Source organism: Octopus bimaculoides, chromosome 21, assembly GCF_046866305.1.
Source record: "Octopus bimaculoides isolate indiv1 chromosome 21, ASM4686630v1, whole genome shotgun sequence".
NCBI lineage: Eukaryota > Metazoa > Mollusca > Cephalopoda > Octopoda > Octopodidae > Octopus > Octopus bimaculoides.
Genome location: NC_142948.1, coordinates 39,234,514 through 39,252,013, shown reverse-complemented (window position 1 = coordinate 39,252,013; position 17,500 = coordinate 39,234,514). Strand labels below are relative to the sequence as shown.

Sequence of the window (17,500 nt, the reverse complement as noted above, 5' to 3'; positions counted from 1 at the left end):
ATCAAAATAAGCAACAAGGATATTCAAAGTTAATGCAGTATATATATGTACATATATGTATATATATATATGTGTGTATGTGTGTATATATATATATATATATATATATATATATATACATATATACATATACATATACATATACACACATGACATGTATTTGTGCATATATATCTATATATACATTTATATATATACACACATATGTATACACATATACATGTGTGTGTGTATATGTGTGTGTATGTATATATATATATATATATATATATATATATATATATATATATATATATGTATGTATGTATATATATGTATTTATAAATTGAGGATATAATCATTAAAATGATTATATTAATGACTAACGTATTAAAAAAAACACCATATCAGTAAAATTAATTTTAACTATATAATTATGATCACAATTATATTTTCATTATTACATACTTAAAGATTAATTTAATTTATATATATATATATATATATATATATGTATATATGCACGTATGTATATATATTAATTAGATAACTACATGCAGATCAACAAAAAAATATAATAAACATGTCAAAACATAAAAAAATATATGTAAGAAACAAAGGGTAAAAGAAGGGAAAATGACCCTTTTTTTGTCTCTAATTTTTAGTTATTTTTTCTTTGTTCGTTAGATAATTTGTTTTTTGCTCTTCTTGTTTTTGTTCTTCCTTCCATTTTTATATTTTTGTGCTTTTTTTTTTGTTTTCATTTATTGTTAATGAAGATGTTAGGATATTTTATATCTGTACTTACATTCTTTACAAGTGGGAAATTCCGAGGACCATTTACCAAAGAGGCATTGCACTTTTGGTATTCCATTGACGACAAAGCCACGATGACATTTTATGACAGCGATGCTTAGATGCTCCACCGGTCTATCGTAAACGACCAGTTGTTTGCCATTTACTTGAATGTTGCAACCAGGTACCTCCTTCACCTGACATTGCTCTAGGGAGGGGGTAGAGAGAGAGAGAGGTTGCATGGTGGGGGGGAGAAAAATAAAGAAAAAAGTAAAAGATTAACATCAAAGTAGATCAACAATAAGTAAAGATATGGGTGGTGGTGGTGGGGGTGCTCATTATTATTATTATTATTATTATTATTATTATTAAGTTAGGTTTATTTGATGAAGGTGGAGTTAAAAATCCAGAGAATTAAACAATGAAATTTATTTTTACAGAAGTTTTTTCTTTTATTTTTCATTTCTTGTTTTTTTTTGTTTTGTTTTTGTTTTTTCTTTCTCCATATCTGATTACTGAAAATTTTAGAACATTTCATACATGTAAGTGAATAATTTTAGCAGTATTACTGTTGTTGTTGCTATTTTTGTTGTTATTGGTGGTGGTGGGGGAGGGGGGTGGAAATAGTATTGTTGTTGATGTTGCTGCTGTTATTAGTGGTGATGGTGGCAGTGTTGTTGCTAATGCTTATACAATTCAAAAAACATTGTCTGAAATTACAGAGCTTTGAATTCTTTGTGAGAAAAGTAATAATAATAATAATAATAATAATAATAATAATTATAACAAAATTTACAACAAATAGCAAAAAAAGAAGACATAGAAAAAGTAATTAAGAAACTTACTCGGTTCACATGATGGTAAAGCAGAGCACCAGAAACCTCCGGAACATTTAATTTTACTGGAACCAATGAGTTGGTAACCATCATCGCAACTTATGTGTAGAAACATATCATGCTTCACAAATGAAGTGGTTTTTTCATTGATATACCTCTCTTTACCATTCTTCACTTTTTCAACCAAACAACTCTCTGGAAAAGAGATAAAGAAGTAAATAGATAAATGAAAAGAAAGACGCCCCCTAGTGGCAAAGTGGCGAGAGGTTTGCCTCTCAACTACATGGCTTCAGGTTCAATCCCACTGTCTGGCAGCTTGCATAAGTGTCTTCTGCTATAGCCCTGAACTGATTAAATCTTTGTGAATGAATTTGGCTGAAGGAAACTGAAAGAAGCCTTTTGAGAAGATATGTTAAGCTAAGTGAAACCGTAGTCGTGGTTGTGGCCTGTACTAGTTAGACATAAAAGGTATCCAGTACACTCTGTGGAGTGGTTGGCATTAGGAATGGCATCCACCCTTAGAAACCAAGCCAAACCATACTGGGGCCTGGTGCTGCTCTCTGGCCTACCAGCTCCAGTCAAACTGTCTAACCCATGTCAGCAGGGAAAAACAGATGCTAAATGATGATGATAATGATGATGATGATGATGATGATGGTGCATATGTGTGTGTGTGTGTGTGTGTGCCTATAGTGCCAAAACAGGTCAAACATCCAGTTAGTCAAATTATCATTGTCCAAACAGCTGCCCCCAATTGTCTTCTTTCAACTCATGTAGTTGTGGGCAAAACACAGAACGCCTCCTTGGCTCTCTCTCACTTGACCCAGAGAAATGTCCAGGATGTGACAGCAACCGTTTCTTCCAGCTCTCAACCAATTCTAGCTGTTTGCTGCTCTCCTGACATATTATAACATTCTAAAGTAGTATGTTGTCAACTTAATGTGACAGCCCCATAAAAGGGAAGAATGCTACTGTTATTTAGCCCTAGTCACCATTAAGTTGACAACATACTATCACTTTGTCATGCTGCTACTGCATAAATCTCTCCGAGAGATTTAGAAATATATTATTTTTATTCTATATTTTATAAGATATCATATTTTAACTGTTATATAACATTTCAATACAACAAGAATGCCATTTGGTAAAATCATTGCTGAATAATATTTCACTTGCAAAAGTCTCTTACATTTTCTCATGTTTCTCTATTTTGTGATAAGAACTAACAAATTCTTGATCTGTTCTGTTTGCTAATATGTTATTGATTCCTCAGAACAATTCCTCCAGTTGACATCATGAAAGTTTATAAACTTGAGCATTTCAGCAGAAATATGGGAAGAAAAAAGTTAAGGAATAAAATTATTAAAATACAACTTACTTGGTGTACATTCTGGAAAATCTCCTGTCCAGTTTCCATAGAGACACTTTAAATTAGAAGGTCCAGACAACTCATGCCCGACCTTACAGCTGATATTAACACTCAGTCCGTGAAGCACAGGATGACTCCATTCCGTCAAAACTGCATTCTGCTCTACAATTTGTGTGATTCCATTCTCTACAGTATATGCATTGCAGCTTTCTGTGGCAGGAAGAAAGAGAGAGAAGAGGAAAGAAAGAGATAGACTTAAATATATTCAGATGGATGGATGGATGGATGGGTCGGTGGGAGGGACTGTGAATAGAGGGACTGTCAATCAAGTGGTGGATGAATAACAATGTTTGTAGAGTACTTCAAGTGCACGCGGTAAAAAAATATTCACACACACATATTATATTACAAATATTTTCTGTTTATATATGTCTGTGTATACTCACACGCACACACACACACACACAAACGCACACATATACAAACATGTGTGTGCGTGTGTGTGTGTGTGTTTCCATGTATGTATGTGTGTGTGCATGTTGCATGTGTGTATGTTTGTATGTATGTGTGTGGATGTGTGTATGTTTGTATGTATGTGTGTGCATGTGTGTATGTTTGTATGTATGTGTGTGCATGTGTATGTGTGTGTGTGTGTGTGTGTGTGTGTGTGTACATGTGTGTGTTTGTGTGTGTTCCATAAAGTAATATTTCAACAGATAGAAATCAATAAAATAAATGTTGAACTCATTGCAACTTGTACACGACCCACATGATGAACAAAATCCCTGACTGACATTGGGTCCCAGCATAGCCACCACCCAATGGCTGAAATACTATGATATAGGAATAAAAGAACAGAAGAATAGAAGAATAACAATCTCTTACGTGGGTAACATGTTGGAAAGCGCTGTGACCATTTGCCTGACACACACATGACTTTAGCTCGATCCGTTGTACTGAAACCTTTCATACAAGATATTTCCACATATTGTTTGTGAGGCACCTGCAAAGGCTTCGGGTCAAGCATGTTGAAATCAACAACACTGTCATTGTAACTCACTTGACCATTTAATACGGCATTGGCTGAGCAGTTCGCTGTTAAAATAAATAATTAAAATCATTAGAATTAACAAGTTGCTGAACCTCCAGCTTACTAATTAGGGTAAAATAGTTTAGCTCTAAGAAATACAGAGCTCAAGTGAATAATAAATAGACAAATGATGGACAAATAATTGTGGATGGCAGATGTTTGTTTGTGTGAGATGTTGCATATTCATGTTTGGGTTGCAGGATGAGGGTGACCCTTTACAGCTGTTTTGGGGATGCAGTGATTGGTTGGTGCTGTAATGCATATCATACCGACATATAGAATGAGATAATAAATATACACAACCTGTGAGCAAAGAAATCATCAACCATGCTTTATGTAAGTGGATAATATTTTTGCCTGTTTGTTGTGTGTGATTATTATGCCAGACTCCTGTCCCCTTCTAGCTGACTTACCAACCCACCCAGTCACCGTTTCTCTTCCCCAGCATGGCCACAGGCCAGTGACTCAAACAAATAGAATAATACAAAGGTAAATATTCATTGATGAAAAATGGTAAAACATCTTACCTGGAACACAAGAAGGGAAAGGGTACGTCCATTCTCCATAATAGCACTTTATCATACTTGCAGCGTTCTCTCTTGGAAGTCGGTAACCATTGTTACAGAGAATCAAGACTTGTTGAGAATGAACTGCGGTTGTTATTTCATTTCCCTCTTCGTCAACAACCTCTCCATTTTCGACTGCTTCTGTATCACAACTGGCTGAGTGGATCAGAAATTTACAATGAAAAAAGATGATGGCACAAGTTTACATAATAAATGTAGATAAATATAAAACATTTAGGGGCTGGCATGGCTGAGTGGTCAGAAGCTTGCTTCTCAACACCTTCAGCTTGTGTCTTCTACAATATTCTTAGTTCAACCAAAGCCTTGTGAGTGGATTTGGTAGATGGAAACTAAAAGAACTCTGTTGTGTATGTGTGTGTGTTGTGTGTGTCTGTTTTGTGTGTGTGTGTTTTGTGTGTGTGTGTGTGTGTATGTGTATGGCTACCTGTTTGAATGGACCCTACAGCAATTTTTTAAACTCCAATATATATATGTTGCTATACACCACTGGTCACAATGTTCTTGGAGTTAAATGCTTGCGTAATATGCTTTAGCTTCCTCAGAACCATTTAAAAATTGTGTATAAATACTTTTGGTCACTGTGAACCACAATGTTTCACGTAACGTATTAATGAAAATCAGAAATAGCATTAATTACCTGGATGACATTCTGGGAAATTGTCACTCCAGTTTCCAAACTTGCAGGTGAGAATGTCGCTTCCTTGTAATTTGAAACCCTCTAAACACTCAACTGATATGACATGACTGTGTGACACTAAACCATCGGATAATGTTGAACAGACGTTTATTAATTTCTGTTCCAGATATTTTACCATTCCATGAAGAACTGTCTGGGCATGACAACTTCCTGAAATTTTGCAGAGGAAAGAAAAAGAAAAGAAAAATGTATACTTTTGTAGATTCATCATCATCATAACCATTATTAGCATCATCATCATTATAGTCGTCATCGTCATTGTCATCACCATCATTATCACCTCCATCACCATCACTGTCTTTGTCATCATCATCATCATTTCTGTCATCATTATCATCATCATCATCGTCAATATCATCATCATCATCATCATCACCATTATTGTTGTCATTGTCATTATTGTCATCATTATCATCATCAATGTCATTGCCATCATCATCATCATCATCATCATCATCATATTCAATAGTTTTAACATTTTTATTTCCATACTGGCTTCAGTTTGTTGGTTTAGTAGGATCAGATGAGCCAGAGAGATGCATCATGTTCCAAAGTTTATCTTCCTCAAGGTTCCTGTTGCTGGATGCCCTTCCTAACAGCAACCACTTTGTAGAATGCACTGAATGGATTTCTTTCCAATGGGACCAGCAACTTATACAAGACAAAATAGGGTAATGGGGCCGTTGTAAGTGAAGAGGAGGAAGAGAGAGGGGTGTGAGGATCCTAGATGAGGTTATGAGAGAGTCAGAGGATAGAGTACAATGAGGGGAACAGACATATAGTTGAGAGACAAGAGTAGGGGGAGAGTAACAGATGCCATTGAGGAAAAGAGTATGATGGACTGGGTGCATTTCTTTTTTTTCATACCACAGGCACCAGTAAGGTCTCTGTGCAGCTTGCAAGACTATGAACCTCAATTGAGGTTCACAGTTTATGCTAGGAGAATAAGGAGTAGAGAATGATAAGGTATGAAAGAAAAGGGCCAGAGCAGAAGGGGGCTTTTCTTGCTGTAGAGGGGCTACAGTGGTGACTTACATTTTAGAAGCAAGATGGTGGTTGGTGGGTGGAATATTAAAAGAAATAAATGGAAACCGAAATGACTTACTTGGAACACAAGTAGGAAAGTTTTGTGACCAATGTCCATAAGAACACGTCACTTTGGTGGATCCAATGTTGACATATCCAGGTTTACAGGTGATATACACACTTGAGCGGTGTTCAATATTGGTCTCTTTCTGGAGTTCTTTGCCAAAATATAGAACTTCTCCTTGAGCAACTAACTGACTGGAACAGAATTCTGCAGAAGAAATATTAAAATAAGAAATGAAAATATTTTGTTTACCATTAATGAACTATAAATTAATAAAGCATTTTTTTTTGGCATTTTTTAAATTCTTTTATTCCATTATTCCATTATTCTATGATTTGCTTCAGTCAGTGAGATGTGGCCAGGCTGCAGCATTGCCTTGAAGGGTTTAGTCAAAACAAATCAACCCCAGTACTTCCATTTTTACAAGCCTCGTACTCATTTTATTGGCATAGTTTTACTGAACTACATGGACATAAACAAACCTACACAGGTTTTCAAGTAGTTGGGGGGAGGGACAAACACAAAGATAATGCATGCACACACACACACACACACACACACACACACACACACACACACACACACACACACACAATGTTCATATCTGTGAAGGCTCATGGCTTAGTGGTTAGGGTATTCTGTTCACAATTGTAAGGTCACGAGTTCAATTCCCAGCAATGTGTTGTGTCCTTTAGCAAGACACTTTATTTCCCATTGCTTCAGTCCACTCAGTTGGCTAAAATGAATTGTACCTGTAATTCAATGGGACCAGCCTTGTTGCATTCTGTGTCATGCTGAATCTCCTTCTGATCTACGTTAAGGGTGCACATGTCTGTGGAGTGCTCAGCCACTTGTACGTTAATTTCTGAAGTGGTTGTTCCATCGACCAGATTAACAGGAACCCTTGTCATCATAACCAATGAAGCCCTGGTTTTTGGGATGAGGCAAATATTGCAACTTTGTGATGACTGAAAAATTCTTATGCGGAACAGAACATTCTTCGGATGAATCTGACATAAATAAATGGTTTTTCTTTGACTGTTGGTCCCATTTAAATCTTCTTTCTCCATGGTCATCAGTTTAGGTGTATTTACTGGCCAAAATATGATATTTAAAAATGAAATGATTAAAACTTACTAGGGAGACATGTAGGGAATTCATCAGACCAAACCCCTTTGGAGCAGGTCAATGCACTTTCACCATGCAGTATGTAATCGGAACCACAGATGACTGTTGCTGTGTGGCTGTCATGGACTTTGGTTTCTGCTGAAATGTCTTGGCCAGAATATAAGACTCTTCCATTTGGAACTTTGTATGGAACACATGGCTCTTGGATGAAGAAGACAAAGAGAAAATGGAAGAAGAAATAAGAGAGAAACATTAATGTTTGGGAAAAATCACTGGATGTGTGATGTGATGTGATGTGATGTGTATACATGTGTTTATGTGTATGTATAGACTTTTGTTAGTTTGTGTCTAAGCCGCACTTATCGGCATAAGAGAATGTATTCTCATCAATGCACCTGATGTTAAAACACCTGGAAGTTATAGACAGGTGAGATAACTCACATCAGGTCTCCTTTCAGGAGTGACAGATGTCAATGTTTCATCACATGTAGAATTGCCAATATTTTACGTTGGTCTGTTATTAATAATGAACCATTTTAAATCATACTTAATGTTCTTATCTTTTAAGTCCCAAATGCATTTACTAAGATTTGTAGAATAACTTTTCATTTATATTCAAATAAATGAGAATGGTTAGGAAATCTAGATTTCCAAATTGTCTTGATGAACCTATGTAATAATACATATGGTCTCCTATTATCACCTTACATTGGTAGACTATATTTTTCCTTAAACAATGATTTTCTAAAGGACAAATAATTTTGTTTTTATAATTAGACAGACATTTATTTACTTGTATTTGGTATTCATGGTTTAAAGAATTTCAACAAGTTCTCTCAGAATTAGGTGCTAAGGTAGGATTATTATTATTATTGTTATAAATAATGTTAAAACCAGGTGTTAATTTATTATCAGAGTCAGAATTACTTTTACTTAAAGATTCAAAATCTAGTTTAGGAAAATTATCATTAATTACACAATTCATAATATCGATTCTACGGATTTTAAGTTGAGATATTTCCATCAACCAAATTCCCTTAGAAGGCATTGATCAACCCAGGGCTATAGTTGAAGACACTTAATCAAGGTGCTGTATGTTGAGATTGAACCCTCAAAACAATGTTTCTGCAAAGTGATCTTCTTAACCAGACAACCATGTCTATATTCATTAAATCCTGAAAAATTTATAAAATTTAATTGTTCTTACCTGGTTCACATGAAGGGAATGAGTGAGACCATTTACCAAATTGACAAGTCAGGTGAGAGAAATCTCTCGATACAGTGTAACCATTCAGACAGCTGACCATTATGGTGTCTTCGTGAGGGATTTTCTTGCTGGACTGGACCACAATTCCTTCGTGGATGAGAATACCATTGTCCACATCGTCAGGCTGACAGTGCACTGCAATTAGATAGAATATGGCCTTGTATTGAGTTTATGGGGAGTAGGGGGTCTATAGGGGGGAAGAATGTGGTCTGGTACATTGGCTGTTAAGTGGGGTGTGGTCTTGTATCAAGTTTATGTGGGGAATGGGGTCTTATATGATGTCTATAGGAAACATGTAGTCATTTATGAAGTCTATAGTGGAATGTGATCTTGTATCAGATTTGGAGGAGAAGAATATGGCTTGATAGAATGGAAGTACATAGCTTAGTGTTGAAGGTGATGGATATGTGAATGTCAGATTGTGGTTTCAATTCCTGGACCAGGCATTGCAGTGTGTTTTTGAGCAAAACACTTCATTTCCCATTACTACAGTCCACTCAGCTGGCAGAATTGAGTAATCCTGTGACAGACTGGCATCCTGTCCAGCAGGAGGGGCAATCTATACACCACAGAATTCGCAAAACCAACTTAAGAGCCCATGACTCAGGAAGAACCTTTCATCCCCTTTTTTTTTTTTTTTAATATGGCATGGGATAAGGTTCGTTAGGGAAGTGTGGCTTTGTATCAAGTTTATTATCGTCATCATTATTTAATGTTCATTTTCCATGCTGGCATGGGTTGGACAGCTTGACAAGAACTGGCAAGGCCAGGGACCTCACCAGGTTCCATTGGCTGTTTTTGCTTGGTTTCTACAGAGGGAATGCCCTTCCTAACACCAACCACTTCCCAAGTGTACTGAGTGCCCTTTACATGGCACCAGCACTCACACCAATGATCTTTATGTGGCACCTTGGTTTTAGGATGCCGATTTTGTTGTACAAGAGGAAAATAAGGCTAATCTGATTTATGTGAGACTAACCTCTTTAAGGCATCCTTCCCTTTTATATACAGTTGAGTGTGATTCAAGAAAGATTAGATTGCTATTTCTCTCACGATGATCAACATAGAAACTCTTTCATTCGTTCAACTGTTAGTAATTCTGTAAAAACTGATATAATTTGAACAGAGAACAGAGAGAGGAAGAGAGAGAGAGAGAGAGAGAGAGAGAGAGAGAGAGAGGAAGAGAGAGAGAGAGGAAGAGAGAGAGAGGAAGAGAGATAGAGAGAGAGAGAGGAAGAGAGAGAGAGAGAGAGAGAGAGAGAGATCATGGCTAAATACTTTTAAACATTTTTGCTTGTTCTATGTATTATTGTATAGAATGAGCACAAGGCAAGAGACGTATCATATTGCAATAGGAGATCAGGCAGATGATACTTTTTATGTGTGTGTGTGTGTGTGTATATATATACGCACACATACACACACACACACATATATATATATACAAAGGCGTCGAGCTGGCAGAGTGGTTAGCACGCCGAGCGAAATGCTTAGCGGTATTTCGTCTGCCGCTACGTTCTGAGTTCAAATTCCGCCGAGGTTGACTTTGCCTTTCATCCTTTCGGGGTCGATTAAATAAGTACCAGTTACGCACTGGGGTCGATATAATCGACTTAATCCGTTTGTCTGTCCTTGTTTGTCCCCTCTGTGTGTAGCCCCTTGTGGGTAGTAAAGAAATAACACATATATATATATACATATTTACTGTATATATATATGTATATATATATGTATGCATATATGTATGTATATATGTATGTATGTATATATGTATGTATATATAAACAAATAGTAAATGAGTATATGCATATATACGTACAGGTATGTGCATACCGACATCCACCTGTATGTATAGGTGCATATCTGGGTACAGGACATTGCAAACAAACGTAGACGAGAACACACGAGCCACATAGAGAACATTCTACTTCATCAGCCACCCACGTTTTAACACCGGCGTTTCGACGAGCTTCGGGCAGGACGCATCGTTAAAACGGCTCGTCCCATGGATCGCAGATTAAATTTGTATACGCAAATTAAATCTAGCCATGGAGGAATGTAGTGGCGGACAAAAAACAAGACAGGAAAACAAACAGAAAAGACTTTACGGCCAGACGAGAAAAATTATGTGTGTATGAACGCGATGAGGCACGGAACCGAGAGAGACAAAGTAGTGGCGTGCGTTGCTTGGCGAAAGCCAAGGAAGGAAAGGATTATTGACCGGAAGCATGTGACCATGCCGGTGTAAAGGGAAGAGAGAGAGTGGTAGAGGGAGAAAGAGAGGGAGGAAGTAGAAGAATAGGTGAGCAACGAGAGGAAAAGAGAAAGAGAGGAAATACGAGGGGGAAAAGGAGATACGTAGTAGTAACAGAGGAAGAACAAGAGGGGAAAGGCGAGATACGTAGTAGTACAGAGGAAGAATGAGGGGGGGGGGGGGGAGAAAGGAAAGAGAAAGAGATAGAGTAGCGTCGGAGGATAAGTTTACGAAAACTACTTACAATTTTTGTGAGACGCTGCGTTCAATCATGTAAAAACAAATAGTAAATGAGTATATGCATATATACGTACAGGTATGTGCATACCGACATCCATATATATATATGTATGCATATATATATGTGTGTGTGTGTGTGTGTGTGCATGTATGTAAACCCAAAGACACAGAAGTACACTTGTCTTGGCACATGCTGATCTTATCTATATAACCTGATATACATGTGTGTGTGTGTGCGTGTGTGTGTGTGTGTGTGTGTATACATCCACACACACACACACACACACACACACACACACACACACACACATCAGATTAACCAGATATGGACCAGCTCATGCCCCGGCACACTGCTCAAGTTGTCACTCAATATTCAACACTAATGTTTAACCACTTAACAAATGCTCCAAATATTCGTCAATGAAAAGCAAAATAAATAGATATATAAATAAACATTTTTTTTTCATATTAATTAGAGTTAGAAGTAGCTCGTTGAGATGAATGGCCAAGCGTTGCTGTAAGTCTGCCATGGTCAGAGTGTCTAATGAGACCACTTAGAACCATAATGGTCATCACGGGAGCGTTAGAGTGTAATTTAAAGGAGAGGACTTCCTTATGGAATGGATATCATCAGTTGTCATCATCGTCGTCATCGTCATTGTTGACATCATCATCGTTGTCATTGCCGTCATTGCCGTCATTGTTGTCTTTGTTGTCATCGTCATTGTCATCATCATCATCATTGTCGTCATCATTATTATTGCCATCATCATGATCACTGTCGTCATCATCATCATCATCATTATATGTCCATTCCCATTTTAGAAATGAAAAACAAAAGCATGGACAACTTACTTGGAATACAGGAAGGTATTTCTGAGGACCATTTACCAAAGTTACAAAACAGAGAACTTATTCCATCTAAAACAAAACCCTGCGAACAGTTTATGTAAATGTAGGTCTTGTGTGAGATTGGTTCGGTCGAGGAACTGTTTGATGTAATGATGCCATTGGGTATGGAGACTACAGAACATTTTTCTGAAAGAGAAATTACATTCATATTGAGGTTTGTACAAATATACACACACACATGTATATAGCTTAGATTTACAGAAAACAAAAGACGAAGACTGATGAGGGAACAACAAGCAGGTGTATGAGTTTGGTACTTGGGAAGAACAGAAATGTCTTTGATGTTTTGAGCCTATGCTCTTCCACAGAAAGGGCTGAGAGGGGAAAAAAGAAATTGGAGAAAAGAAAAAAATGTGTAGGGATTAAAAGTTCAACATGATGAAATGGCTCTATACATACACACATACATATATGTGTGTGTGTGTGTATACGTACAATTGTATGTATGGATTACAGATACAAAAATGTAATGAAATTTGAAGCAAATTGTAATTGAAGAGAATTCATGTCAAAGCATCAAAGACTTATCCTGGAAGCGAAATAAAGTTTGGTCCATTGAGCAAGATCCTCTCAAGCAGATTAGAGAAGTTCATAGAGAAGGGAAGTGGGTACCTCATGGGTTATTCCCCTCCAATAAAGTAGTGTGTTCAATAATTTGCACCAATTGCTAATAAGGAATACCTGTTCTTAATCAAACTGACAGGTGATAAGAAAATGACAGCGGCAGCAGTAGCAGCTTGGCAACCCTTTTTGCAGATGGACAGCTTCCTCAGGCTGTGGATATTTACACTGGAATCATGTCACAATACTTACTTGGTTGACAGACAGGTAGATCTGTGGTCCATAATCCATTACGACAAATGATTTCTGGTGAACCGTCCAAGCTGTAACCCTTGTTACAACTCACGTCAACTATTTCATTATGACGAACTATCTTTGGTTCATCAGGGTTAAAATGTACAACTAATCCATTTTGGATGTCTGGTAAAGTGCAGTTCCCTGAAGATGAAGAAAAGAGTAATTACATGAATTAGCATTCAGATTAATCTGTCAAATGCAATTTACATTGTTTTGAATTAATCCTGGATTATCTTCTAGCTTCGAGATTTTGATGGTGTGATTGTTTATTTTTAGAATGACATTGTAGGATAGGTGTAAGAGGTTGGATCTCACTGATTTTGAATATAAAACAGGTTGAATACTTTGGCCAGATATGGCTGGTCTAAATGCTAAAGGATTTGTATATATGTATTAAAAGAATTTAAATGAAAAATCTTACACTCTGGTCTGACTTGAATCCACTACCAGATTATGCAGGATGTCCTATCACTGATTATTTATCTGTGTCTTTACTTACATTGGGTGCCCTGTTAATTTCTGTGGAAAATAAGATAATTAAATCTACCACAGCATCAAATCAATAATAAAAATAGATTTAAATATCTCATTTTTAAGTTATATTTCAGGTGTTGGTTTGATGGCCTAATAGGTAAAGGTGTTAGTAATTTAACTAATAACCTTGTATGAAGGTAGAGGTTTCAATCTCTATCTAGAAATATAGTTTTTAATATTTTTGTATAAAAAATTAAAAAGACTCTAACCGTCTTCCGTATCCTGACCAGGTTTGAACCCTGGACAGGACAGTTCAGAATTTTCCCCCTCAGCCAGTTTGTCGTCTCTCACCTTTACCTACTAGTCTACCAGGTACTCCCAATAATTGCTGTCAAAAATGAGATACTTAAATCTAAAATAGTGTCCAATCAATAATAAAAATAGATTTAAATATCTCTAAATTTTAACATTGAAATTGTTGGTAAAAGTCACTTTGTCTGTTAAATGGTGGTTTAGGTTTCAATTCCTACCCAGTTTAAAATTATCATTTTTTTTTATTAACTTAAGTTGTATTATGATTATAGATAAGTGTCTAGAGATGGTCACAACTGGAGTGTCTTTAATTATAATTGGTCTGGTGGAGTAGAAATGACCTGGAGTAAACAATGAAACAGTGTGTGTGTTTATGCCTATATAAGGATCCCCAAAGCAGTCTTGAAATAGCAACCAAATTTCCCTCAACAAAGTGATTTTGTGTGTGTGTACGAAAAGGAGCCTCAAGACAGCCTTGACACTAGGTTCAATCTCTCCAAAGACCACTATCAGCAACCCTTTATAGTGATCTTCAGCTAAGATAGGTTTAAATATCTCATTTTTTAACTACATTTCTGTTGGTGTCTCGGTGGTCTTGTAGGTACAGGCATATGTAGACACCAATAACATCCTTGGCAGGGTTCAATATCAACCAGAGCCTGCACAGGGGTCTTATAAAAATTTTTTACTTTTTTTATTATCTCTAGGGATAAAAAAATGAAAATGTTAAATAAAATGCATCATTTTGAGCGTGGCCGTTGCCAGTACCGCTTGACTGGCCTTCATGCGGGTGACACGCAAAAGCACCCACTACACTCTCTGAGTGGTTGGCGTTAGGAAGGGCATCCAGCTGTAGAAACTCTGCCAAATCAGATTGGAGCCTGGTGTAGCCATCTGGTTTCACCAGTCCTCAGTCAAATCGTCCAACCCATGCTAGCATGGAAAGCGGACATTAAACGATGATGATGATGATGATGATGATGATGATATATATATATATATATATATATATATATATATATATATATATATATATATATATAGAGAGAGAGAGAGAGAGAGAGAGAGAGAGAGAGAGAGAGATGTGTATATATATATATATACACACACACATACATATAGAGGAAATTGAAAACCTCTCATTCGTTTTTCCCCTCCCATATTTATCACGCACACAACTCCTTACCCATAATTTTTGTTTATATGTATTTTTATATCTTTCTGTATGTTTGGCTTTATATTCTTTACTCCCTTGGAGAATCTTTATGCCTGCACCTGCATGATTTATGCTGATGTGTATAAATATATATGCATCAACTACTTTGGTTGAATGATTTCATTTATGCATTCAGGAATCTGTCTGATTGCCTAAAATTTGTGTTTTCAATTTTCTCTACTCTTTATTTTTTTGCCTTGGCTCTCTATGAGCACTCCGTAAACAGTCTATATATTTTAAAATATATTTAATATTATATACACACACGCACACACATTTACAGACACACACACATACATATATTATATGTATATATATGTATGTATGTGTGTGAGTGTGTGAGTGTGTGTGTGTGCACGTGTGTATTTATGTACACATGCACTAAGTGGCTGTCCAAAAGTCACTTGTAACCATTCTTTTCAGATTGTAATTCATTAGAATCAAAACTGGTGCCTCTCTCTCTCTCTCTCTCTCTCTCTCTCTCTCTCTCTCTCTCTCTCTCTCCCTCTCTCTCTCTCTCTCTCTCTCTCTCTCTCTCTCTCTCTCTGTATGTGTGTAAAACTATGAAATGTTATACTAAAAAATATTACATAAATGAAAATAAAACACAATAAAAAAACAACATTCAGATCACATTTTTATGAATCTGACATAGGTTCAAATCCTGCCCAAAGTCCTAATAAGTTGGAAAACAGACAAATTACTAATCCCTTCAGGAAGATGGCTCTGTTCAACATTTTGAAGCATTTGAAGGAGGAGATTCGGCAAAAGCAACTGGGTCTGTGAAGCATGAAGAATTGGATTCTTCATGACACAACAATGTACCCTGTCACCAATCTCTCCTAACTCATGAGTTTCTCACCAAAAGCAACATGGCATCACTTCTGCACCTTCCCTATTTGCCAAATTCAGCACCTGCAGACTTCCATCTCTTCCCCAAGATGAAAACCTAGCTCAAAAGTCAGCATTTTAATGCTGTTGTTGAGATCAAGAGTGAATTGCAGAAGGTCCTCAACTCACTTATGGAAAATGACTTCCAAACATTTCCTTCTTTATAAAAAGAATTCAAACAATTTAAAAAGAGAAAGGTCTTGTGTAGGTTTCTTATAAAGAAATCAAAACATCACAGATCATGAATAGACGACTAAAGAAGAGACTTAAGGACCGATTCCAAATCCATCTTGGTAGGCTTTGCTGGCCTCTGCTATCATGTTCAACACCAGACCATATTGGCTGCTATATTTGGTAGATTTCTGCTCAGTCTGATTGAAGATATAGGATACTTAACTATCTTCTATATTATTGGAGAGGACATACAACATGAAACAGAGGCCCCTACCAAAGCTAGAAGGGAGAAGGGCTGAGATTCCTAGCCACTTTCAAGAACAAACACACATACATCTACTCCTATTTACACATGTAGATATCTGATGCGCAATTCCATTCACAAGGCATTAGTCAACCCAGGACGATGTCAAAAGACACATTACAAAGGTGGCATTCATGTGGGTTTTTTTTAATGTACATACACATATACATAATTACATACATATAAATATGTATACATTCATATGTATGGATGTACATGCATAAATACTTATGTACAAATATATATACCTTCATAGACTTTCATATATATATACATACATACAGGTAAACACACAAACACACACACATATATATATATCATCTAACATACACATATACATATGCCTAATGACACACACACACAGATATAAAACATTTTATATTCACTGTTTAGTGATCAATAAAATAAAAACCAAAATCAATATTTGCAAACCCCTCAAACCCTCAAACTACCTACCCACCCAAACCAACCAACCAACCAACAAACAAAAACAAACAGTCTTACCTCCAATAATGGCTCCTTCAACAAACAATTTCTCCACAAATGCTAGAATCAGAAATATACAGAAATACAAATCCATTTTGCCTTGGAATTTTACCATTTCAGTCACTTTACTACTCTCTCTCTCTCTTCCTCTCTCTCTCACTGTATATTCTACAGTTTGGTCTGTATATCAATGTATTTATATATATATGTGTGTGTGTGTGTGTGTGTCTGTGTATATATACACGTGTAACTGTGTGTGTGTAGGTTTGTTACTTTTTCTGTCCTTCAGTCGTTCACTTCTTTTCTTTTTCCTTTGCCTTTTAATTTACTATTGTTCTCTCTCTTTCTCTCTCTCTTTCTCTCTCTCTCTTTCTCTCCTTATACTTTCTCTTCTTCTCCCTCTCTGATTTCACTGATTACAACAGAAGATTGTGTTTTCAAAGTTTGTTGCTGGTTTTCTATTCTCTTCCTTTGAAATTGTTTTATTATTGATATTATTGTTATTATTGTCATTATTATTACTGCTGTTACTACTATTATT

General features: G+C 36.3%; 1 protein-coding gene across 1 annotated transcript in view; it reads right to left on the bottom strand.

The window, feature by feature from the left end:
- LOC106867295 (complement factor H) overlaps positions 1-17,136 on the bottom strand; it is a 45,031-nt gene extending 27,895 nt beyond the window's left edge. Inside the window, exons 1-12 of the mRNA XM_089338943.1 lie at positions 16,978-17,136; positions 13,058-13,243; positions 12,188-12,370; positions 8,779-8,973; positions 7,581-7,772; positions 6,459-6,650; positions 5,294-5,503; positions 4,597-4,791; positions 3,865-4,074; positions 2,989-3,189; positions 1,620-1,805; positions 788-982 (exon numbers count right to left, since the gene is read on the bottom strand). Coding sequence (XP_089195069.1) covers positions 788-982; positions 1,620-1,805; positions 2,989-3,189; positions 3,865-4,074; positions 4,597-4,791; positions 5,294-5,503; positions 6,459-6,650; positions 7,581-7,772; positions 8,779-8,973; positions 12,188-12,370; positions 13,058-13,243; positions 16,978-17,074 — 2,242 coding nt within the window. The 5' untranslated portion in view covers positions 17,075-17,136. The remainder of the gene's footprint in view (positions 1-787; positions 983-1,619; positions 1,806-2,988; positions 3,190-3,864; positions 4,075-4,596; positions 4,792-5,293; positions 5,504-6,458; positions 6,651-7,580; positions 7,773-8,778; positions 8,974-12,187; positions 12,371-13,057; positions 13,244-16,977) is intronic.
- Between the last annotated feature and the right edge of the window lie 364 nt (positions 17,137-17,500).